At 42.7% G+C, this 20,525-nt stretch overlaps 1 protein-coding gene across 30 annotated transcripts in view; it reads right to left on the reverse strand.

Annotated features, from left to right (window-relative positions):
* Positions 1 to 5,818: 5,818 nt before the first annotated feature.
* Positions 5,819 to 20,525, reverse strand: part of si:ch211-266g18.10 (neurofilament heavy polypeptide) — a 147,727-nt gene continuing 133,020 nt past the window's right edge. For 27 of the 30 annotated variants that reach the window (XM_046349894.1, XM_046349893.1, XM_046349890.1 and 24 more), the window contains 6 exons: positions 16,279 to 16,320; positions 12,743 to 12,784; positions 12,522 to 12,566; positions 8,899 to 8,943; positions 8,147 to 8,182; positions 5,819 to 7,931 (listed from right to left, as the gene is read on the reverse strand). In XM_046349894.1, the coding sequence (XP_046205850.1) occupies positions 7,846 to 7,931; positions 8,147 to 8,182; positions 8,899 to 8,943; positions 12,522 to 12,566; positions 12,743 to 12,784; positions 16,279 to 16,320 (296 nt within the window). In that variant the 3' untranslated portion in view covers positions 5,819 to 7,845. The remainder of the gene's footprint in view (positions 7,932 to 8,146; positions 8,183 to 8,898; positions 8,944 to 12,521; positions 12,567 to 12,742; positions 12,785 to 16,278; positions 16,321 to 20,525) is intronic. The other 3 variants (XM_046349877.1, XM_046349868.1, XM_046349866.1) reach the window with 2 other exon arrangements.

Below are 20,525 nucleotides of genomic sequence, written 5' to 3' on the forward strand. Positions count from 1 at the left end.
CACATGTGTTTCACAAGATGGAGACTTAAATGAGAGAGAGCGAAAGCGTGAGAGATAAAAAGAAACACTTGGATATGTTTGTAAACTACTTAGTTTAGCCCTAATACCTTGCCCCGAACTGCCGCTCTTATGGGTAAGAATAAATACTAAATACATTTCTGTTGTTTTCAACCAAGATCTCATCGATCACTGCCTCATTGCATGCATCCATAATGGGTCAGCGGTCAAACGACCTCCACTCATCACTGTCAAACGCTCCCTGAAACACTGAAACAGGATATTGACCTCATCCAGTCAGTAGAGGATGCTTGTTTTTTTTTAAATGCCTTCCTCAGCATCTTAAATAAGCATGCCCCATTCAATACATTTAGAACCAGGAACAGATATAGCCCTTGGTTCTCTCCAGACCTGACTGACCTTTAACCAACACAAAAACATCCTATGGCGTTCTGCATTAGCATCGAACAGCCACATGATTTGCAACTTTTCAGGGAAGTTAGAAACCAATATACACAGGCAGTTAGAAAAGACAAGGCTAGCTTTTTCAAGCAGAAATTTGCTTCCTGCAACACAAACTCAAAAAAGTTCATGGATTCTGTAAAGTCCATTGAGAATAAGAACACCTCCTTCCAACTTCCCACTGCACTGAGGATAGGAAACTCACCACCGATAAATCCACTAGAATTGAGAATTTCAATAAGCATTTTTATACGGCTGGCCACTGACACGGCCTGCAACGGAAACATGCAGTCTCTCCTTCACTGCAGCCGAGGTGATTAAGACATTTAAACGTGTTAACCCTCGCAAGGCTGCAGGCCCAGACGGCATCCCCAGCCGCGCCCTCCGAGCATGCGCAGACCAGCTGGCCGGTGTGTTTACGGACATATTCAATCAATCCCTATACCAGTCTGCTGTTCCCACATGCTTCAAGAGGGCCACCATTGTTCCTGTTCCCAAGAAAGCTAAGGTAACTGAGCTAAACGACTACCGCCCCGTTGCACTCACTTCCGTCATCATGAAGTGCTTTGAGAGACTAGTCAAGGACCATATCACCTCCACCCTACCTGACACCCTAGACCCACTCCAATTTGCTTACCGCCCAAATAGGTCCACAGACGATGCAATCTCAACCACACTGCACACTGCCCTAACCCACCTGGACAAGAGGAATACCTATGTGAGAATGCTGTTCATCGACTACAGCTCGGCATTCAACACCATAGTACCCTCCAAGCTCGTCATCAAGCTCGAGACCCTGGGTCTCGACCCCGCCCTGTGCAACTGGGTACTGGACTTCCTGACGGGCCGCCCCCAGGTGGTGAGGGTAGGCAACAACATCTCCTCCCCGCTGATCCTCAAAACGGGGGCCCCACAAGGGTGCGTTCTGAGCCCTCTCCTGTACTCCCTGTTCACCCACGACTGCGTGGCCACGCACGCCTCCAACTCAATCATCAAGTTTGCGGACGACACAACAGTGGTAGGCTTGATTACCAACAACGACGAGACGGCCTACAGGGAGGAGGTGAGGGCCCTTGGAGTGTGGTGTCAGGAAAATAACCTCACACTCAACGTCAACAAAACTAAGGAGATGATTGTGGACTTCAGGAAACAGCAGAGGGAACACCCCCTATCCACATCGATGGAACAGTAGTGGAGAGGGTAGCTAGTTTTAAGTTCCTCGGCATACACATCACAGACAAACTGAATTGGTCCACTCACACTGACAGCGTCGTGAAGAAGGCACAGCAGCGCCTATTCAACCTCAGGAGGCTGAAGAAATTCGGCTTGTCACCAAAAGCACTCACAAACTTCTACAGATGCACAATCGAGAGCATCCTGGCGGGCTGTATCACCGCCTGGTACGGCAACTGCTCCGCCCTCAACCGTAAGGCTCTCCAGAGGGTAGTGAGGACTGCACAACGCATCACCGGGGGCAAACTACCTGCCCTCCAGGACACCTACACCACCCGTTGTTACAGGAAGGCCATAAAGATCATCAAGGACATCAACCACCGAACCACTGCCTGTTCACCCCGCTATCATCCAGAAGGCGAGGTCAGTACAGGTGCATCAAAGCTGGGACCGAGAGACTGAAAAACAGCTTCTATCTCAAGGCCATCAGACTGTTAAATAGCCACCACTAACATTGAGTGGCTGCTGCCAACACACTGTCATTGACACTGACCCAACTCCAGCCATTTTAATAATGGGAATTGATGGGAAATGATGTAAATATATCACTAGCCACTTTAAACAATGCTACCTTATATAATGTTACTTACCCTACATTATTCATCTCATATGCATATGTATATACTGTACTCTACAACATCGACTGCATCCTTATGTAACACATGTATCACTAGCCACTTTAACTATGCCACTTTGTTTACTTTGTCTACACACTCATCTCATATGTATATACTGTACTCGATACCATCTACTGTATGCTGCTCTGTACCATCACTCATTCATATATCCTTATGTACATGTTCCTTATCCCCTTACACTGTGTATAAGACAGTAGTTTTGGAATTGTTAGTTAGATTACTTGTTGGTTATCACTGCATTGTCGGAACTAGAAGCACAAGCATTTCGCTACACTCGCATTAACATCTGCTAACCATGTGTATGTGACAAATAAATTTTGATTTGATTTGATTTGATGTTTTCCACCTGGCTACCCCTACCCCGGTGAACAGCACTGCGCCCCATTTCTGCTTTTCCCAAATCCAGTCAGCTGATGTTCTGAAAGCGCTGCAAAATCTGGACCCCACAAATCAGCCGGGCTAGACTATCTGAACCCTTTCTTTCTAAAACTATTTACTGAAATTGTTGCAACCCCTATTACTAGTCTGTTCAACCTCTCTTTCGTGTTGTCTGAGATTCCCAAAGATTGGAAAGAAGCTGCGGTCATCCCTCTCTTCAAAGTGGGGGACACTCTAGACCCAAACTGCTGCAGACCTATATCTATCCAACCCTGCCTTTCTAAAGTCTTCGAAAGCCAAGTCAACAAACAGACTACCGACTATTTTGAATCCCACCGCACCTTCTCCACTATGCAATCTGGTTTCAGAGCTGGTCATGGGTGCACCTCAGCCACGCTCAAGGTCCTAAACGATATCTTAACCGCCATCGAAAAGAAACAATAGTGTGCAGCCGTTTTCATTGACCTGGCCAAGGCTTTCAACTCTGTCAATCACCACATCCTCTTCGGCAGACTCGATAGCCTTGGTTTCTAAAATGATTTCCTCGACTGGTTCACCAACTACTTCTCTGATAGAGTTCAGTGTGTCAAATCAGAGGGCCTGTTGTCCGGACCTCTGGCAGTCTCTATGGGGGTGCCACAGGGTTCAATTCTTGGGCCGACTCTTTTCTCTGTACATCAATGATGTTTCTCTTGCTGCTGGTGAGTCTCTGATCCACCTCTACGCAGACGACACCATTCCGTATACTTCTGGCCCTTTCTTTGGACACAACCTCCCAGACGAGCTTCAATGCTATACAATTCTCCTTACGTGGCCTCCAACTGCTCTTAAATACAAGAAAAACGAAATGCATGTTTTTCAACCGATCGCTGCCTGCACCTGCCCGCCTGTCCAGCATCACTACTCTGGACGGTTCTGACTTAGTATATGTGGACAATTACAAATACCTAGGTGTCTGGTTAGACTGTAAACTCTCCTTCCAGACTCACATCAAACATCTCCAATCCAAAGTTAAATCTAGAACTGGCTTCCTATTTTGCAACAAAGCTCCTTCACTCATGCTGCCAAACATACCCTCGTTAAACTGACCATCCTACCGATCCTCAACTTCGTCGATGTCATTTACAAAATAGCCTCCAATACCCTACTCAATAAATTGGATACAGTCTATCACAGTGCCATCCGTTTTGTCACCAATGCCCCATATACTACCCACCACTGCGACCTGTACACTCTCGTTTGCTGGCCCACGCTTCATACTTTTCACCATACCCACTGGCTCCAGGTCATCTATACGACCCTGCTAGGTAAAGTCCCCCCTTATCTCAGCCCGCTGGTCACCATAGCAGCACCCACCTGAAGCAGGCACTCCAGCAGGTATATCTCTCTGGTCACCCCCAAAATCAATTCCTCCTTTGCCCGTCTCTCCTTCCAGTCTTCTGCAGCCAATGACTGGAACGAACTACAAAAATCTCTGAAACTGGAAACACTTATCTCCCTCACTAGCTTTAAGCACCAGCTGTCAGAGCAGCTCACAGATTACTGCACCTGTACATAGCCCATCTATAATTTAGCCCAAACAACTCCCTCTTCTCCTACTGTATTTATTTATTTTGCTCCTTTGCACCCCATTATTTATATTTCTACTTTGCACATTCTTCCACTGCAAATCTACCATTCCAGTGTTTTACTTCGCCACCATGGCCTTTTTTTGCCTTTTCCTCCCTTATATCACCTCATTTGCTCACATTGTATATATACTTATTTTTCTATTTTATTATTGACTGTATGCTTGTTTTACTCCATGTGTAACTCTGTGTTGTTGTATGTGTCGAACTGCTTTGCTTTATCTTGGCCAGCTCGCAATTGTAAATGAGAACTTATTCTCAACTTGCCTACCTGGTTAAATAAAGGTGAAATAAATATAATAAAATAAATACAAATAAGTAATGCATGTATATACATGATGAGGGGAATCACCATAAATGCACTATTTCGCAATCAGTCATCTTTCGCTCTCCACAAAAACATACGTGTTAACATTTTGTACAGGCTAAATGGGAATTTAAAGGCATTTAATGTACCAAAGTATCACATTCTTCTGCAATAAATACATGTTTTATGGAGAGGTACCGAAACTGATAGACGGAACAGTATCAATATTTGGCTACACATGTACTTCATTGTCAAAATTCAAGTTGTCACTTTAATTAAAAACATAAAATTAGCCAAGACGCAATTTAACTTAAGTAGAAGTAGGTTTATGTGTTGACTGCTATCCCAACTTGTCTTTCAGAGATTATAAAGTAATCCATCAGAAATGTTATAAATCTGTTCATAACATAGCACAAAAATACATAAAATTGTCATACATGCATTATTATTACCACTATTGTTGATAATATTATAATTATATAAATAATATAAATAATTGTTTATATTACTATATCACTTGATTATATATGATTCCTAAGTTACTATACGCATAACAGAATGGTAAACTGGACTTTTCTCCCCACACCTTATTTCAACCAGTTTACCAGTTGCGTAAATCCTACCAAAAAGGACACTACTCTGTGACACTCATGAGCTATGCAGCTGTTCCTTTTGGTCTATCAATAAATAGATAAGGGATACAAACGTTGATTTTGATCATTAATATATGTATTCTCCTCTCATGTTCCAGTTAGTTTAAGGTCCTTGATGGTGTAATCCAGTGCAAGAAATTATGTTGATACAAATAGACAACAACAACTTTAAATGAGTTCAAAATAGATTATCACACAAAATGAAATATTTCAACGACACCTGATTGCAACAAGTGCATTCCAACGGACGTGTTACCCATTAAAAATTATTCTTCAAACTCATTCTGGAAGTTCAGACAATGGAATGCTTAGAATCAGCACCCCTATTAAAATGAGGAGCATTTTGTAGAAGTATAGATGGTTGATCAGGCTTCAGAACACCATGACTGAGTTTGCCACTTGTCAACTGTGGGAAAGCCAGAGGGTGTTTTATCAGAATCTGGGAGCTCTCATGGACATATAGGTTATGGTTATTCCTTTCCAGACATATAGTACATACAATACAAAAACAACTTCACAGACTTCGAGGCACTAACATAATTGTTTTTAATGTGAGTATGAGGTCCCTATGAATTGATGAAAATCGTTATGCTTCCTCAAAGTTAACAAACGCAGACTGATGAAGAGGAATAGAAGAAAATGGAAGAAAGCAATATAGCCTGAAAATCAATGAGGAAACATATTCAGCAACAATGGAAGTACTATCTCATTGTGAGTTACCATAGTGAACAGAAGGGCAAGAAATGCAACATTAAAAACAAAAACGTCCCACAAAGTAAGGTAAAAATCCACTAAGGTTGTTGTGTCATTTCAGCAAGCAAGTACCTAACATCAGATTTGGACCAAACCTTTTTCTAACAAGGAGTAAGACATGAGGAATCGAAAGAAACTATCAAAAGCCACCCACGGACACCACACACCCCACGCCAATCCCACCCTAAATAAAGAGAATACAGTATTAGTTCTCTATGTTTGACGAATAGTATGGAGCTGTGAGTCAGTGTTATTTCTTCATCCTATGTAATGTATTCTCAGTGAATTTGGTAATGTTTTTTTCTTCCTGTTCAGAGAAATTAATCATTTAAGTTAGGTTAATGCCCCATCCTACATCTTGATATGACAATGTTCTGACCACTAGATGGTGCTGTTCCAACTTGTAGTTATTTTTTTCAGAATCCCCCTCAGTGTTAAAGGGATTGTTCACCCAAATGGCATATTGTTTCCTTAAGCAGTTTAGCATATTGTTCCCTGTAAGCAGTTTAGGGACAAGTTATGACAGCAACCCATGTTTTGGTTTTGTTAATCTGGCCGGTGTTTGAAATGCTAACTTTTTAGCATTTGTGGCACAAATCCAATGCAAGTCAATGGTACCTATATAAGCATTTCCAAACTTCATATCTAAATCATCTGTCAGTAACATAACATCTTTAAATACTTCAGAATGGTTTGGACATGAAGCATGAAAATGCTTATAGAGGTACCATTGACTTGCATTGGAGTTGTGTCTGTTTGCATTTGAGTCAGAGGACAACAAAACCAACACATGGGCTGTTTAATTTATTTGTTCAAAGACTGCTAACAGGTAAGGAAACCAAATGTAATTATGTAATTTAGGTGAACTGTCCCTTTAACATGAAGTGGGGGAGGAATTCCTTAAGAAAAGCAATCCTGGATGTTAGGGTCTACATTTATTGAATGGCCAATTTGGGTGGAATCAATTTGCTTAATTTCTCGAAGATCAAATTATATTTCAACAAAATATTGTTGCAGGAACACTAATCTTATATGTTCCCTAACAGAAACAATTTCAGTACAATCTGAGAAGGTGGGTGTCGAAAGACTCTTTCTTGTGAATTTTTTAGATGGAACGACCCACTGATGTCTTAGTATGAGAGCAATGATATAGAGCCCATGTTCATGTAAATAAAGCGTAATTCAGAGTCCACAGCAACAGAGCAGCAGTCTGTAGTCCAGCCCAACCAAGCTCCTCCCCCAAATTCTAGACCAACACTGCTCGGCTTCCATATGCAGCTCCAATTCAACTGAATGTGATGACAGACAGATAAATTGCTTGCACTGCGCTGAGAATTTGAAAAGTATGAAAGCCAACGGTACAATCTGTGTTCCAATTTGTTTGAATATACCATTCAATTGAGACAACTGACAACTATCAAAGCGGGAATTGAATCAAGCGAATTAGCATGGCCCTAAAAAAGGCTAATCTGCAGATGAAAACACAGTATGCATTGTTTCATTCAAAATACTTATGTCATGATATAGATCAACTCATGCCATATCAGCTATCAAAAACAAAATATAACACAAACACATTTGGACAGGAATGATGTTGGCTACCCATGAGAGCTCAATGAATTCACTCAAAGTGCTTTGCTGTCCTAGGTTTCTGTTGAAGACCAGCTCAGGACGCTAGGCTGCAACATAGCAGTAGTGGATTCCATGGCTTGGTTTTATTATTAACTCCACACTAAAAGGTGTCGCCCATCTCGTCCCATTGCTTTCTATACTGTGCTCTTCACTTGGCAGGGCTCTCACATCTGGAGAGGTGAGAAAGGGTAGAAGGGATACTGGGCCTCATCTTCATCCACAAAAAAGCACTGGAAGTAGGGCATCTCATCTGAAAATTATCCAGAGTATAAAAAAATAGAGACAGTCCACTTCCCATCATTAGCTTATAAATCATTTGTGAAGCATTTATGTTGGCCTTATACTACACAGGGCTTATGAAGGCCTTATAAGTTATACTTGATGAAAAGTGTAACTGGTATGTGATCCATATACTGCTCTTAAAATATAATATTTGGAGTGCTACTGTGTGAAAATAATATTTACCTTCTGTGGCGAAGGGGTCTGTTATAACAGGCTCTGCTGTTGAAGAAAGAGGTGATGATTTTAATGTCACGATGATCAATGTTTCAATGAGTCTAGACGTTCATGAGAAACACAGACTTGAGCTAATTGTTTTGAGGATGGAAACCTCTGTAAGTTACGTTTTGGAAAGAAGAGGTGTGGAATGAAAGAAACGTTGGTCGGGGGTGGCATAACTTGCAGGACTGGTATGCTGCAAGTGTCTTTGTTTTGACATGTTTATTTTCTCTAACTTTGCCCTCACCCTAACCACCCTCTAGCATGCTTAAACCAAACCCTACTCTCACGTGGCTATCTTTTACAAATCTCGTCTTGTTGACACAACTATTAGAAGTTTGGACAACCCTTGTGTTTGATTGCGAACTAGATTGTTGCAAGTCAGAATTATTTTCATAAATACCACTTCTGTTATGCAGCTCCACCCAAGATACATATCTGATTGGTTTGATAAGTGGCAACAGGTCACTATCACTTCTGACTATCTTTCTGCCAACAAATGCTACCCTAACAGATGCTACCCTAACCCATAACCACTTTAACCTCTTGTGCATGCATGCAAATTACGAATCACACAATGTTTAATTTTCTTGTGAGATGAAATTGCTTCAGAATCACGGAGTGCCTTTAGATTTCAGTTGCTGAATAGGATAGAATAGGAATAGAATTAAATAGAAAAGACTAGAATGGAATGGAATATAAAAGAATAGGGGTATTACCCTTTGCTTTCTCTTCTTTGGCAGGCTTCTTCTCAGCAGACTTTTCTATATTAGAAAGGGATACCAATAAAACAATTGTTATGCGTTTCTGAAATCTTCTAACCATTTTTGTGCCATTTACCAGGTTTCCATCCAACCTTTTTATGTTAGTAAAGTACAAAGTACAAAATGTCACAGCAAAATTGTTGGTAAACTATGTCGACAAAACAAAATACGTTAGACAAGGTGGGATCTTTTAGAGTCTGTAAAATTAATTTTGTGAGAAATAGCAGTGGAAACGTCTTTATGCGCAAATATTGATATAATAACCATCTTATTAAGGTTGGTGTCACGACTCCTACCGAAGGTAGCTCCCCTTCCTGTTCGGGAGGCGCTCCGCGGTCGTCGTAACAGGCCTACTTGCTGCCACTGATCCCTTTTCCCCTTTTCCGTTTATTGGTTTCACCTGTGTCTGTTTTAGGCTGATTGGTTTGGCTTTATTTACCAGCAGGCCCGCCTGTGTTTGGGTTTTTTGCTGGACTGTTTAAGTCCCCGTGTTTGGGGCATTTGTTCCCTGTGCACTCCCTAGATAGCCTGCCATTAGGGGCAGGGTTGGTCAGAGAGGCCACGGTTCCACTCCACCAGAGCGTAACTATGATGTGGGGAACCGGGAGTTGTTAGCGGTGGTAAAAGCCCTGAGGGTGTGGAGACACTGGCTTGTGGGGGCTAAGCACCCTTTTCACATCTGGACCGACCACCAGAATCTGGAGTATATCCGGGTAGCTAGGAGACTGAATCCACGTCAGGCAAGGTGGGCCATGTTCTTCACCCGATTCAGGTTCACTCTGTCTTATAGACCAGGCACCCTGAACACAAAGGCCGACACGCTGTCCCGTCTCTATGACACGGAGGATCAGTCCATCGAGCCTACTCCCATCCTTTCAGCCTCGAGGATGGTGGTACCAGTGGTATGGGAGGTGGAATCAGACATCAAGCGGGCATTGAGGGCGGAACCTGCGCCTCCTCAGTGTTCGGCTGGGCCTAAGTACGTGTCGCTTGGTGTTCGGGACCAACTGATTCGGTGGGCTCACACCCTACCCTCATCGGGTCATCCTGGGGTGGCGAGGACAGTGGGGGGCCTCCGGGTGAAGTATTGGTGGCCCACCTTTGCTAGGGATGTTAGGTTTTATGTCTCTTCCTGTTCAGTGTGCGCCCAGAGTAAGGCTCCTAGGCACCTTCCTAGAGGGAAGTTACAACCCCTCCCCGTTCCACAACGGCCATGGTCTCACTTATCAGTGGATTTCCTGACCGATCTTCCCCCGTCTCAGGGGAACACTATGGTCTTGGTTTTCCACCATAATTTCCAAATAAATTCATTAAAAATCCTACAATGTGATTTTCTGGATTTTTTTCTCATTTTGTCTGTCATAGTTGAAGTGTACCTATGATGACAATTACAGTCCTCTCTCATCTTTTTAAGTGGGAGAACTTGCACAATTGGTGGCTGACTAAATACTTTTTTGCCCCACTGTATGTTGTGTTAACCTCTCTATGGTAGGGGGCAGCATTCGGAATTTTGGATTAAAAGCATGCCCAAATGAAACTGCCTGCTACTCTTGTCCAGAAGATAATATATGCATATAACTGGTAGATTTGGATAGAAAACACTCTAAAGTTTCCAAAACTGTTACAATAGTGTCTGAGTATAACATAACTGATTTAGCAGGTGAAAACCTGAGACAAACCTGAGAAAAGTAGTTTTTATTTAATATTTTTAGTTTTCTATTCAATGCCATTACAGTATCAATTGACTTAGGACTCCATTTGTCCATCCACAGTTCATATGCCTTCCACTAGATGTCAACAGTCTTTAGAAATAGTTTCAGGCTAGTATTCTTATAAATGAGGGAGTAAAACCAGTCTGAACGAGTGGACCCCAACGTGACGCAGAGTTTTTTCAGGCGCATGTGCATTTCTTGTTTAACTTTTATATTGACGACGTTATTGTCCGGTTGAAATATTACAGATCATTTAGGCTAAACATCGTTTGACATGTTTCTATGAACTTTACGGATACATTTTGGAATTTTTGTTTGAGCCTGTGGATTACTGAAGAAAACACGCTAACAAAACGGAGGATTTTGGATATAAAGAGACTTCATCGAACAAAAATATATTGAGTAAATGAATGTCTTCTGATTGCCACCATATGAAGATCATCAAAGGTAAGGGATTAATTGTATCTCTATTTCTGAGTTTTGTAACCTTCTGCTTGGCTGGTTACTGTTTGTAATAATTTGTCAACTGGGCTATGTTCTGGGCTAGGTATGTTCTGGGCTAGGTATGCTTTCGCCGACAAGCATTTTATAAATATGTCACTGTGGTTGGTTTAACAAGAAGTTAATCTTTAAACCTATGTAAAATATGTTTTGTTTTCTGAATTTTTATCATGAGAATTTCTGTAATTGAATTTGGCGCTCTGCAACCTCACTGGATGTTGGCCAGATGGGACGCTAGCGTCGCACATACCCTAGAGAGGTTAAGTTCAAAGATTCAAAATACCGATAGAACTGTTGAAAAACCTGTATAAATCACTTCATTCAAATAGAAACAGAACACTTTACATTAAGTTACGGTGTTGGGTTTATTAGTATTTTTAAACAGGTAAAACTCAAACCTAAAACTCATTCAAATTGTGGAATCGTAATTTTGGTGCTTGTCCAATAGCAAGTTTATCTATCTTATGTCTATGGGTGACTCCCTTTTGAAACAAATGTGAAATAAAATGCACTATTATTAAAGAGAGAAAAGAGAGATCCATGCGATGACTCGTAAAAGCGGAAAATATTCCGAAAACTAAGGTGTGGTGAGCTTTCAGCGCCTGTCGGCTGCAGTAGCATCACCCAGGTGGGTGGGTTTGTTGGAGTTTGCTATATGGAAAGGTGGGCAGAACGTCAGAGATGGTGAAATATACAGTACGTCCAGAAGCTCCCGACTTGTCCATGTCTGACTGACACACTCCCCTAGCAGTTACCGCAGTGCTCGCTCCACTCAGTGACCAACGATGCACCGTTCAATTCACTTTTTATTTCCCTAAATCTAATACTTATTTTAATTTAATTTTAGTCTGTATACTGCAATTATGCTTTTAGCTTGAGAATGTGAACAAGATCATATAAACCTTACTACGTATTTAATAAAAGCAATAATTGACTACAGTATAAACCCGTTATTTTACAGTGAAAGAAATGTGAATGAAGTAGCTACTATACCTTTAGGTATGTCTTAATGATAGAAGCGGCCAGCAACGTAATTGTTCACGATTTTGGAAAAGACTGTCCAACTTATTCATCAGGGTTATGAATATAGGGTAATCAATCTATTTAAAGTTAAACACTGGCATAAACTGAGGTTAAAAAAAAGAGCACATAATACAATGTATTCAGGTTTACTTCAGAAACTGCAAAATAAACCAAACAATGATTCATGGCTGTATAGCGTGCTAAATGTATTAAAGCACACACTTCAACTCAAATTGCAATACCCTGAAATTATTCCAAAAAGGCAGTCTAGAATGGATCAAACAAGTTGGCTTTGCAACAACATTCTGGCATTTCTACAGCTGCCAAACAATACATGAATACCTTTCATTACAGGGACTGATTTGGAAGCCTTTTCTTTGGGAGTATCTGCATTGACAGGAGAGAACACAATCTAAAGAAATAGGACCACTCCTTGATCTTCAGACATTTCAGACTGTTTTTAAACAGCATTCAGTAAAGGTAAGGATGATATTTAGATACTGTCAATGTGTGATAATTATAATAATTAACATTGTTGATGTGTCAATACTGGAATTACCTACCTTTTTTCACAGGTCTGGCATTCTCCTTTGGAGCATCAGGCTCTTATTGAAAAAAAGAGAGGGATACAGTGCCTTCAGAAAGTATTCATACCCCTTAACTTATTCCACATTTTGTTGTGTGTGCTACAGCCTGAATATAAAATGAATTACATTTTGTTTCTCTCACCAATCTACACATAATACCCCTTAATGACAAAGTTAAAACATTTTTTGAGTATTTGTTGCATAGTTAGTCAAATGTAATACAGAAATATAGTATACCATTTACATAAGTATTCACAACCCTGAGTCAATACTTTAAAGAACCACTTTTGGGGGAAAAAATTACAGCTGTGAGTGTTTTGGGGTATGTCTCTAAGAGCTTTGCACTCTAGATTGTACAATATTTGCAAATTATTATTTTAAAAGTTCTGTCAAGTTGATTGTTGATCATTGCTAGACAGCCATTGTCAAGTCTTGATATAGATTTTCAAAACAATTTAAGTAAAAACTGTAACTAGGCCACTCAGGAACATTCAATTTCATCTTGGTATGCAGCCAGCCTGAACCAGGTTTTCATCTAGGATTTTGCCTGTGCTTATAGCTGTATTACGTTTATTTTTAATAATAAAAAACTTTTAGTCCTTGCCGATGACAAGCATACCTATAACATGATGCAGCCACCACCATGCTTGAAAATATAAAGATTGGTACTCAGTGATGTGGGATTTTCCCCATACATAACACTTTGTATTCAGACAAAAAGTAAATTTATTTGCCACCCTTCTGGCAGTATTACTTAAGTGCCCTGCTGCAAACAGGATGCATGTTTTTGAATATGTGTATTCTGTACAGGATTACATCTGTCATTAGGGTTAGTATTGTGGAGCATCTTCAAAGTTGATGATCTATACTCAGTTCTCCTAATACAGCCATTAAACTGCCTCACCTAAAGCCCATTCTTGTGGGAAGCTGCTATAAACCACCAAGTGCTAACAGTCAGTATTTGGATAATATGTGTGAAGTGCTTGATAATGTATGTGATATCAACAGAGAAGTTTATTTTCTGGTGATTTAAACATTGACTGACTAACATCAAGCTGCCCACTCAGGAAAAAATGTCAAACTGTAACCAGTGCCTGCAACCTGGATTAGGGTAGTTACGAACAGCATAGGAATTAAATCATCAATCATCACATTTTTACTAACACAGATATTTGCTTTAAAGCAGTATCCAAATCCATAGGATCTAATGATCTCAATATACTGTAATAGCCTGATTGACGAGGAATTGAAAAAATTGTATGGTTGAGAGGGATGAGGCAAAAGGTATGGCAATTAAATCTGGCAGCCCAACTGATTGGCAAATTAAGACATCATGTGACTAGACTAAAGAAAATATTTTTTTAAACTACACTATGAAACAAAGATAGTAAAAATCTTTGGTGCACCTTAAATTACATTTTTGGAAAGAAAATAATTTATTTAGTCAGAAGGTTCATTCATCACAAAGCCCACTGATATTACAAACTATTTTAATGACTTTTTAATTGGCAAGATAAGCAAACTTAGGGATGACATGCCAGCAACAAATGCTGACACTGCACTTCCAAGTACAGTGCCTTGCGAAAGTATTCGGCCCCCTTGAACTTTGCGACCTTTTGCCACATTTCAGGCTTCAATCATTAAGATATAAAACTGTATTTTTTGTGAAGAATCAACAACAAGTGGGACACAATCATGAAGTGGAACGACATTTATTGGATATTTCAAACTTTTTTCACAGTTCAAAAACTGGAAAATTGGGCGTGCAAAATTATTCAGCCCCTTTACTGTCAGTGCAGTAAACTCTCTCCAGAAATTCAGTGAGGATCTCTGAATGATCCAATGTTGACTTAAATGACTAATGATGATAAATACAATCCACCTGTGTGTAATCAAGTCTCCGTATAAATGCACCTGCACTGTGATAGTCTCAGAGGTCCGTTAAAAGCGCAGAGAGCATCATGAAGAACAAGGAACACATCAGGCAGGTCCGAGATACTTTTGTGAAGACGTTTAAAGCCGGATTTGGATACAAAAAGATTTCCCAAGCTTTAAACATCCCAAGGAGCACTGTGCAAGCGATAATATTGAAATGGAAGGAGTATCAGACCACCAAGACCACCAAATCTACCAAGACCTGGCCGTCCCTCTAAACTTTCAGCTCATACAAGGAGAAGACTGATCAGAGATGTAGCCAAGAGACACATGATCACTCTGGATGAACTGCAGAGATCTACAGCTGAGGTGGGAGACTCTGTCCATAGGACAACAATCAGTCGTATATTGCACAAATCTGGCCTTTATGGAAGAGTGGCAAGAAGAAAGCCATTTCTTAAAGATATCCATAAAAAGTGTTGTTTAAAGTTTGCCACAAGCCACCTGGGAGACACACCAAACATGTGGAAGAAGGTGCTCTGGTCAGATGAAACCAAAATTGAACTTTTTTGGCAACATTGCAAAACGTTATGTTTGGCGTAAAAGCAACACAGCTCATCACCCTGAACACACCATCCCCACTGTCAAACATGGTGGTGGCAGCATCATGGTTTGGGCCTGCTTTTCTTCAGCAGGGACAGGGAAGATGGTTAAAATTGATGGGAAGATGGATGGAGCCAAATACAGGACCATTCTGGAAGAAAACCTGATGGAGTCTGCAAAAGACCTGAGACTGGGACGGAGATTTGTCTTCCAACAAGACAATGATCCAAAACATAAAGCAAAATCTACAATGGAATGGTTCAAAAATAAACATATCCAGGTGTTAGAATGGCCAAGTCAAAGTCCAGACCTGAATCCAATCGAGAATCTGTGGAAAGAACTGAAAACTGCTGTTCACAAATGCTCTCCAACCAACCTCACTGAGCTCGAGCTGTTTTGCAAGGAGGAATGGGAAAACATTTCAGTCTCTCGATGTGCAAAACTGATAGAGACATACCCCAAGCGACTTACAGCTGTAATCGCAGCAAAAGGTGGCGCTACAAAGTATTAACTTAAGGGGACTGAATAATTTTGCATGCCCAATTTTTCAGTTTTTGATTTGTTAAAAAAGTTTGAAATATCCAATAAATGTCTTTCCACTTCATGATTGTGTCCCACTTGTTATTGATTCCTCACAAAAAAAAGTTTTATATCTTTATGTTTGAAGCCTGAAATGTGGCAAAAGGTCGCAAAGTTCAAGGGGGCCGAATACTTTCACAAGTATGTATATGTATGTATGTATATGTGTATGTATATATACATACACACACACACACACACACACACACACACACACACACACACACACACACACACACACACACACACACACACACACACACACACACACACACACACACACACACACACACACACACACACACACACACACACACACAAAGGAAAATTACATTTTTGACTGCACTGGGCCTTAAGAACTTACCAAATTTTGGCAGCCCCTCAGAAAAATTGCTTTGTTACATGAAAAAGCTTAAATGCAGCTTAACGTCAGCAGCTGAACACTAGGTAAATACCTGTCTTTACAGGGACATGTTTGGCCGTCTCTTTGGAAACCACTGGTAGTATAGGAAATAAATGTTAGCGTACAATTCAGTCAGTGGAGGCTGCTGAGGGGAGGACGGCTCATAATAATGTCTGGAATAGAGTCAATGGAATGACATCAAACACGTGGTTTCCATGTGGTTGATACCATTCCATTGATTCCCGTTACAGCCATTATTATGAGCTGTCCTCCCCTCAGCAGCCTCCACTGATTTCAGTGTTTGTCAAAAGGGGTTGTAATAGTTCTGTAAAGTTATCAAAAGGGGTGTGAATCTATTATCTAAATTGTTTTGTTACATTACAAAAATTGATTTCACAGTATTAAAAAACACACACAGAGAACAGAGCCTTCACCCCTTGACTTTTTACACATTTTTTTTGGTGTTACAACCTGAATTTAAAATGTATTAAATTTGGATGTTTTTGTCACTGGCCTACACACAATAACACATAATGTCAAAGTGGAATTATGTTTTTCGGAATTGTTATTCATTAAAAATGAAAAGCTGAAATGTCTTGAGTCAATAAGTATTCAACCTCTTTGTTATGGCAATCCTAATTAAGTTCAGGAGTGAATACTTGCTTAACAAGTCACATAAGTTGCACGGACTCTGTGTGCAATAATACATTTACATTTACATTTAAGTCATTTAGCAGACGCTCTTATCCAGAGCGACTTACAAATTGGTGCATTCACCTTATGACATCCAGTGGAACAGTCACTTTACAATAGTGCATCTAAATCTTAAAGGGGGGTGGGGGGTGAGAGGGAATACTTATCCTATCCTAGGTATTCCTTAAAGAGGTGGGGTTTCAGGTGTCTCCGGAAGGTGGTGATTGACTCCGCTGTCCTGGCGTCGTGAGGGAGTTTGTTCCACCATTGGGGGGGCCAGAGCAGCGAACAGTTTTGACTGGGCTGAGCGGGAGCTGTACTTCCTCAGTGGTAGGGAGGCGAGCAGGCCAGAGGTGGATGAACGCAGTGCCCTTGTTTGGGTGTAGGGCCTGATCAGAGCCTGGAGGTACTGAGGTGCCGTTCCCCTCACAGCTCCGTAGGCAAGCACCATGGTCTTGTAGCGGATGCGAGCTTCAACTGGAAGCCAGTGGAGAGAACGGAGGAGCGGGGTGACGTGAGAGAACTTGGGAAGGTTGAACACCAGACGGGCTGCGGCGTTCTGGATGAGTTGAAGGGGTTTAATGGCACAGGCAGGGAGCCCAGCCAACAGCGAGTTGCAGTAATCCAGACGGGAGATGACAAGTGCCTGGATTAGAACCTGTGCCGCTTCCTGTGTGAGGCAGGGTCGTACTCTGCGGATGTTGTAGAGCATGAACCTACAGGAACGGGCCACCGCTTTGATGTTGGTTGAGAACGACAGGGTGTTGTCCAGGCTCACGCCAAGGTTCTTAGCGCTTTGGGAGGAGGACACAATGGAGTTGTCAACCGTGATGGCGAGATCATGGAACGGGCAGTCCTTCCCCGGGAGGAAGAGCAGCTCCGTCTTGCCGAGGTTCAGCTTGAGGTGGTGATCCGTCATCCACACTGATATGTCTGCCAGACATGCAGAGATGCGATTCGCCACCTGGTCATCAGAAGGGGGAAAGGAGAAGATTAATTGTGTGTCGTCTGCATAGCAATGATAGGAGAGACCATGTGAGGTTATGACAGAGCCAAGTGACTTGGTGTATAGCGAGAATAGGAGAGGGCCTAGAACAGAGCCCTGGGGGACACCAGTGGTGAGAGCGCGTGGTGAGGAGACAGATTCTCGCCACGCCACCTGGTAGGAGCGACCTGTCAGGTAGGACGCAATCCAAGCGTGGGCCGCGCCGGAGATGCCCAACTCGGAGAGGGTGGAGAGGAGGTTCACAGTATCGAAGGCAGCCGATAGATCTAGAAGGATGAGAGCAGAGGAGAGAGAGTTAGCTTTAGCAGTGCGGAGCGCCTCCGTGATACAGAGAAGAGCAGTCTCAGTTGAATGACTAGTCTTGAAACCTGACTGATTTGGATCAAGAATGTAAATCAGAGAGAGATAGCGGGAGAGCTGGCCAAGGACGGCACGTTCAAGAGTTTTGGAGAGAAAAGAAAGAAGGGATACTGGTCTGTAATTGTTGACATCGGAGGGATCGAGTGTAGGTTTTTTCAGAAGGGGTGCAACTCTCGCTCTCTTGAAGACGGAAGGGACGTAGCCAGCGGTCAGGGATGAGTTGATGAGCGAGGTGAGGTAAGGGAGAAGGTCTCCGGAAATGGTCTGGAGAAGAGGGGAGGGGATAGGGTCAAGCGGGCAGGTTGTTGGGCGGCCGGCCGTCACAAGACGCGAGATTTCATCTGGAGAGAGAGGGGAGAAAGAGGTCAGAGCACAGGTTAGGGCAGTGTGAGCAGAACCAGCGGTGTCGTTTGACTTAGCAAACGAGGATCGGATGTCGTCGACCTTCTTTTCAAAATGGTTGACGAAGTCATCTGCAGAGAGGGAGGAGGGGGGAGGGGGAGGAGGATTCAGGAGGGAGGAGAAGGTGGCAAAGAGCTTCCTAGGGTTAGAGGCAGATGCTTGGAATTTAGCGTGGTAGAAAGTGGCTTTAGCAGCAGAGACAGAGGAGGAAAATGTAGAGAGGAGGGAGTGAAAGGATGCCAGGTCCGCAGGGAGGCGAGTTTTCCTCCATTTCCGCTCGGCTGCCCGGAGCCCTGTTCTGTGAGCTCGCAATGAGTCATCGAGCCACAGAGCGGGAGGGGAGGACCGAGCCGGCCTGGAGGATAGGGGACATAGAGAGTCAAAGGATGCAGAGAGGGTGGAGAGGAGGGTTGAGGAGGCAGAATCAGGAGATAGGTTGGAGAAGGTTTGAGCGGAGGGAAGAGATGATAGGATGGAAGAGGAGAGAGTAGCGGGGGAGAGAGAGCGAAGGTTGGGACGGCGCGATACCATCCGAGTAGGGGCAGTGTGGGAGGTGTTGGATGAGAGCGAGAGGGAAAAGGATACAAGGTAGTGGTCGGAGACTTGGAGGGGAGTTGCAATGAGGTTAGTGGAAGAACAGCATCTAGTAAAGATGAGGTCGAGCGTATTGCCTGCCTTGTGAGTAGGGGGGAAGGTGAGAGGGTGAGGTCAAAAGAGGAGAGGAGTGGAAAGGAGGCAGAGAGGAATGAGTCAAAGGTAGACGTGGGGAGGTTAAAGTCGCCCAGAACTGTGAGAGGTGAGCCGTCCTCAGGAAAGGAGCTTATCAAGGCATCAAGCTCATTGATGAACTCTCCGAGGGAACCTGGAGGGCGATAAATGATAAGGATGTTAAGCTTGAAAGGGCTGGTAACTGTGACAGCATGGAATTCAAAGGAGGCGATAGACAGATGGGTAAGGGGAGAAAGAGAGAATGACCACTTGGGAGAGATGAGGATCCCGGTGCCACCACCCCGCTGACCAGAAGCTCTCGGGGTGTGCGAGAACACGTGGGCGGACGAAGAGAGAGCAGTAGGAGTAGCAGTGTTGTCTGTGGTGATCCATGTTTCCGTTAGTGCCAAGAAGTCGAGGGACTGGAGGGAGGCATAGGCTGAGATGAACTCTGCCTTGTTGACCGCCGATCGGCAGTTCCAGAGGCTACCGGAGACCTGGAACTCCACGTGGGTCGTGCGCGCTGGGACCACCAGATTAGGGTGGCCGCGGCCACGCGGTGTGGAGCGTTTGTATGGTCTGTGCAGAGAGGAGAGAACAGGGATAAACAGACACATAGTTGACAGGCTACAGAAGAGGCTACGCTAATGCAAAGGAGATTGGAATGACAAGTGGACTACACGTCTCGAATGTTCAGAAAGTTAAGCTACGTAGCAAGAATCTTATTGACTAAAATGATTAAAATGATACAGTACTGCTGAAGTAGGCTAGCTGGCAGTGGGTGCGTTGTTGACACTACACTAATCAAGTCATTCCGTTGAGTGTAATAGTTTCTGCAGTGCTGCTATTCGGGGGCTAGCTGGCTAGCTAGTAGTGTTGTTTACGTTACATTGCGTTAAAAGAACGACAATAGCTGGCTAGCTAACCTAGAAAATCGCTCTAGACTACACAATTATCTTTGATACAAAGACGGCTATGTAGCTAGCTATGTAGCTAGCTACGATCAAACAAATCAAACCGTTGTACTGTAATGAAATGAAATGAAAATGTGATACTACCTGTGAATGCGACCGGGTTGTTGAGTTTATATTCAGTAGACGTTGGCTAGCGTTGGCTAGCTGTTGGCTAGC

Source organism: Oncorhynchus gorbuscha, linkage group LG05, assembly GCF_021184085.1.
Source record: "Oncorhynchus gorbuscha isolate QuinsamMale2020 ecotype Even-year linkage group LG05, OgorEven_v1.0, whole genome shotgun sequence".
Taxonomy (NCBI): domain Eukaryota; kingdom Metazoa; phylum Chordata; class Actinopteri; order Salmoniformes; family Salmonidae; genus Oncorhynchus; species Oncorhynchus gorbuscha.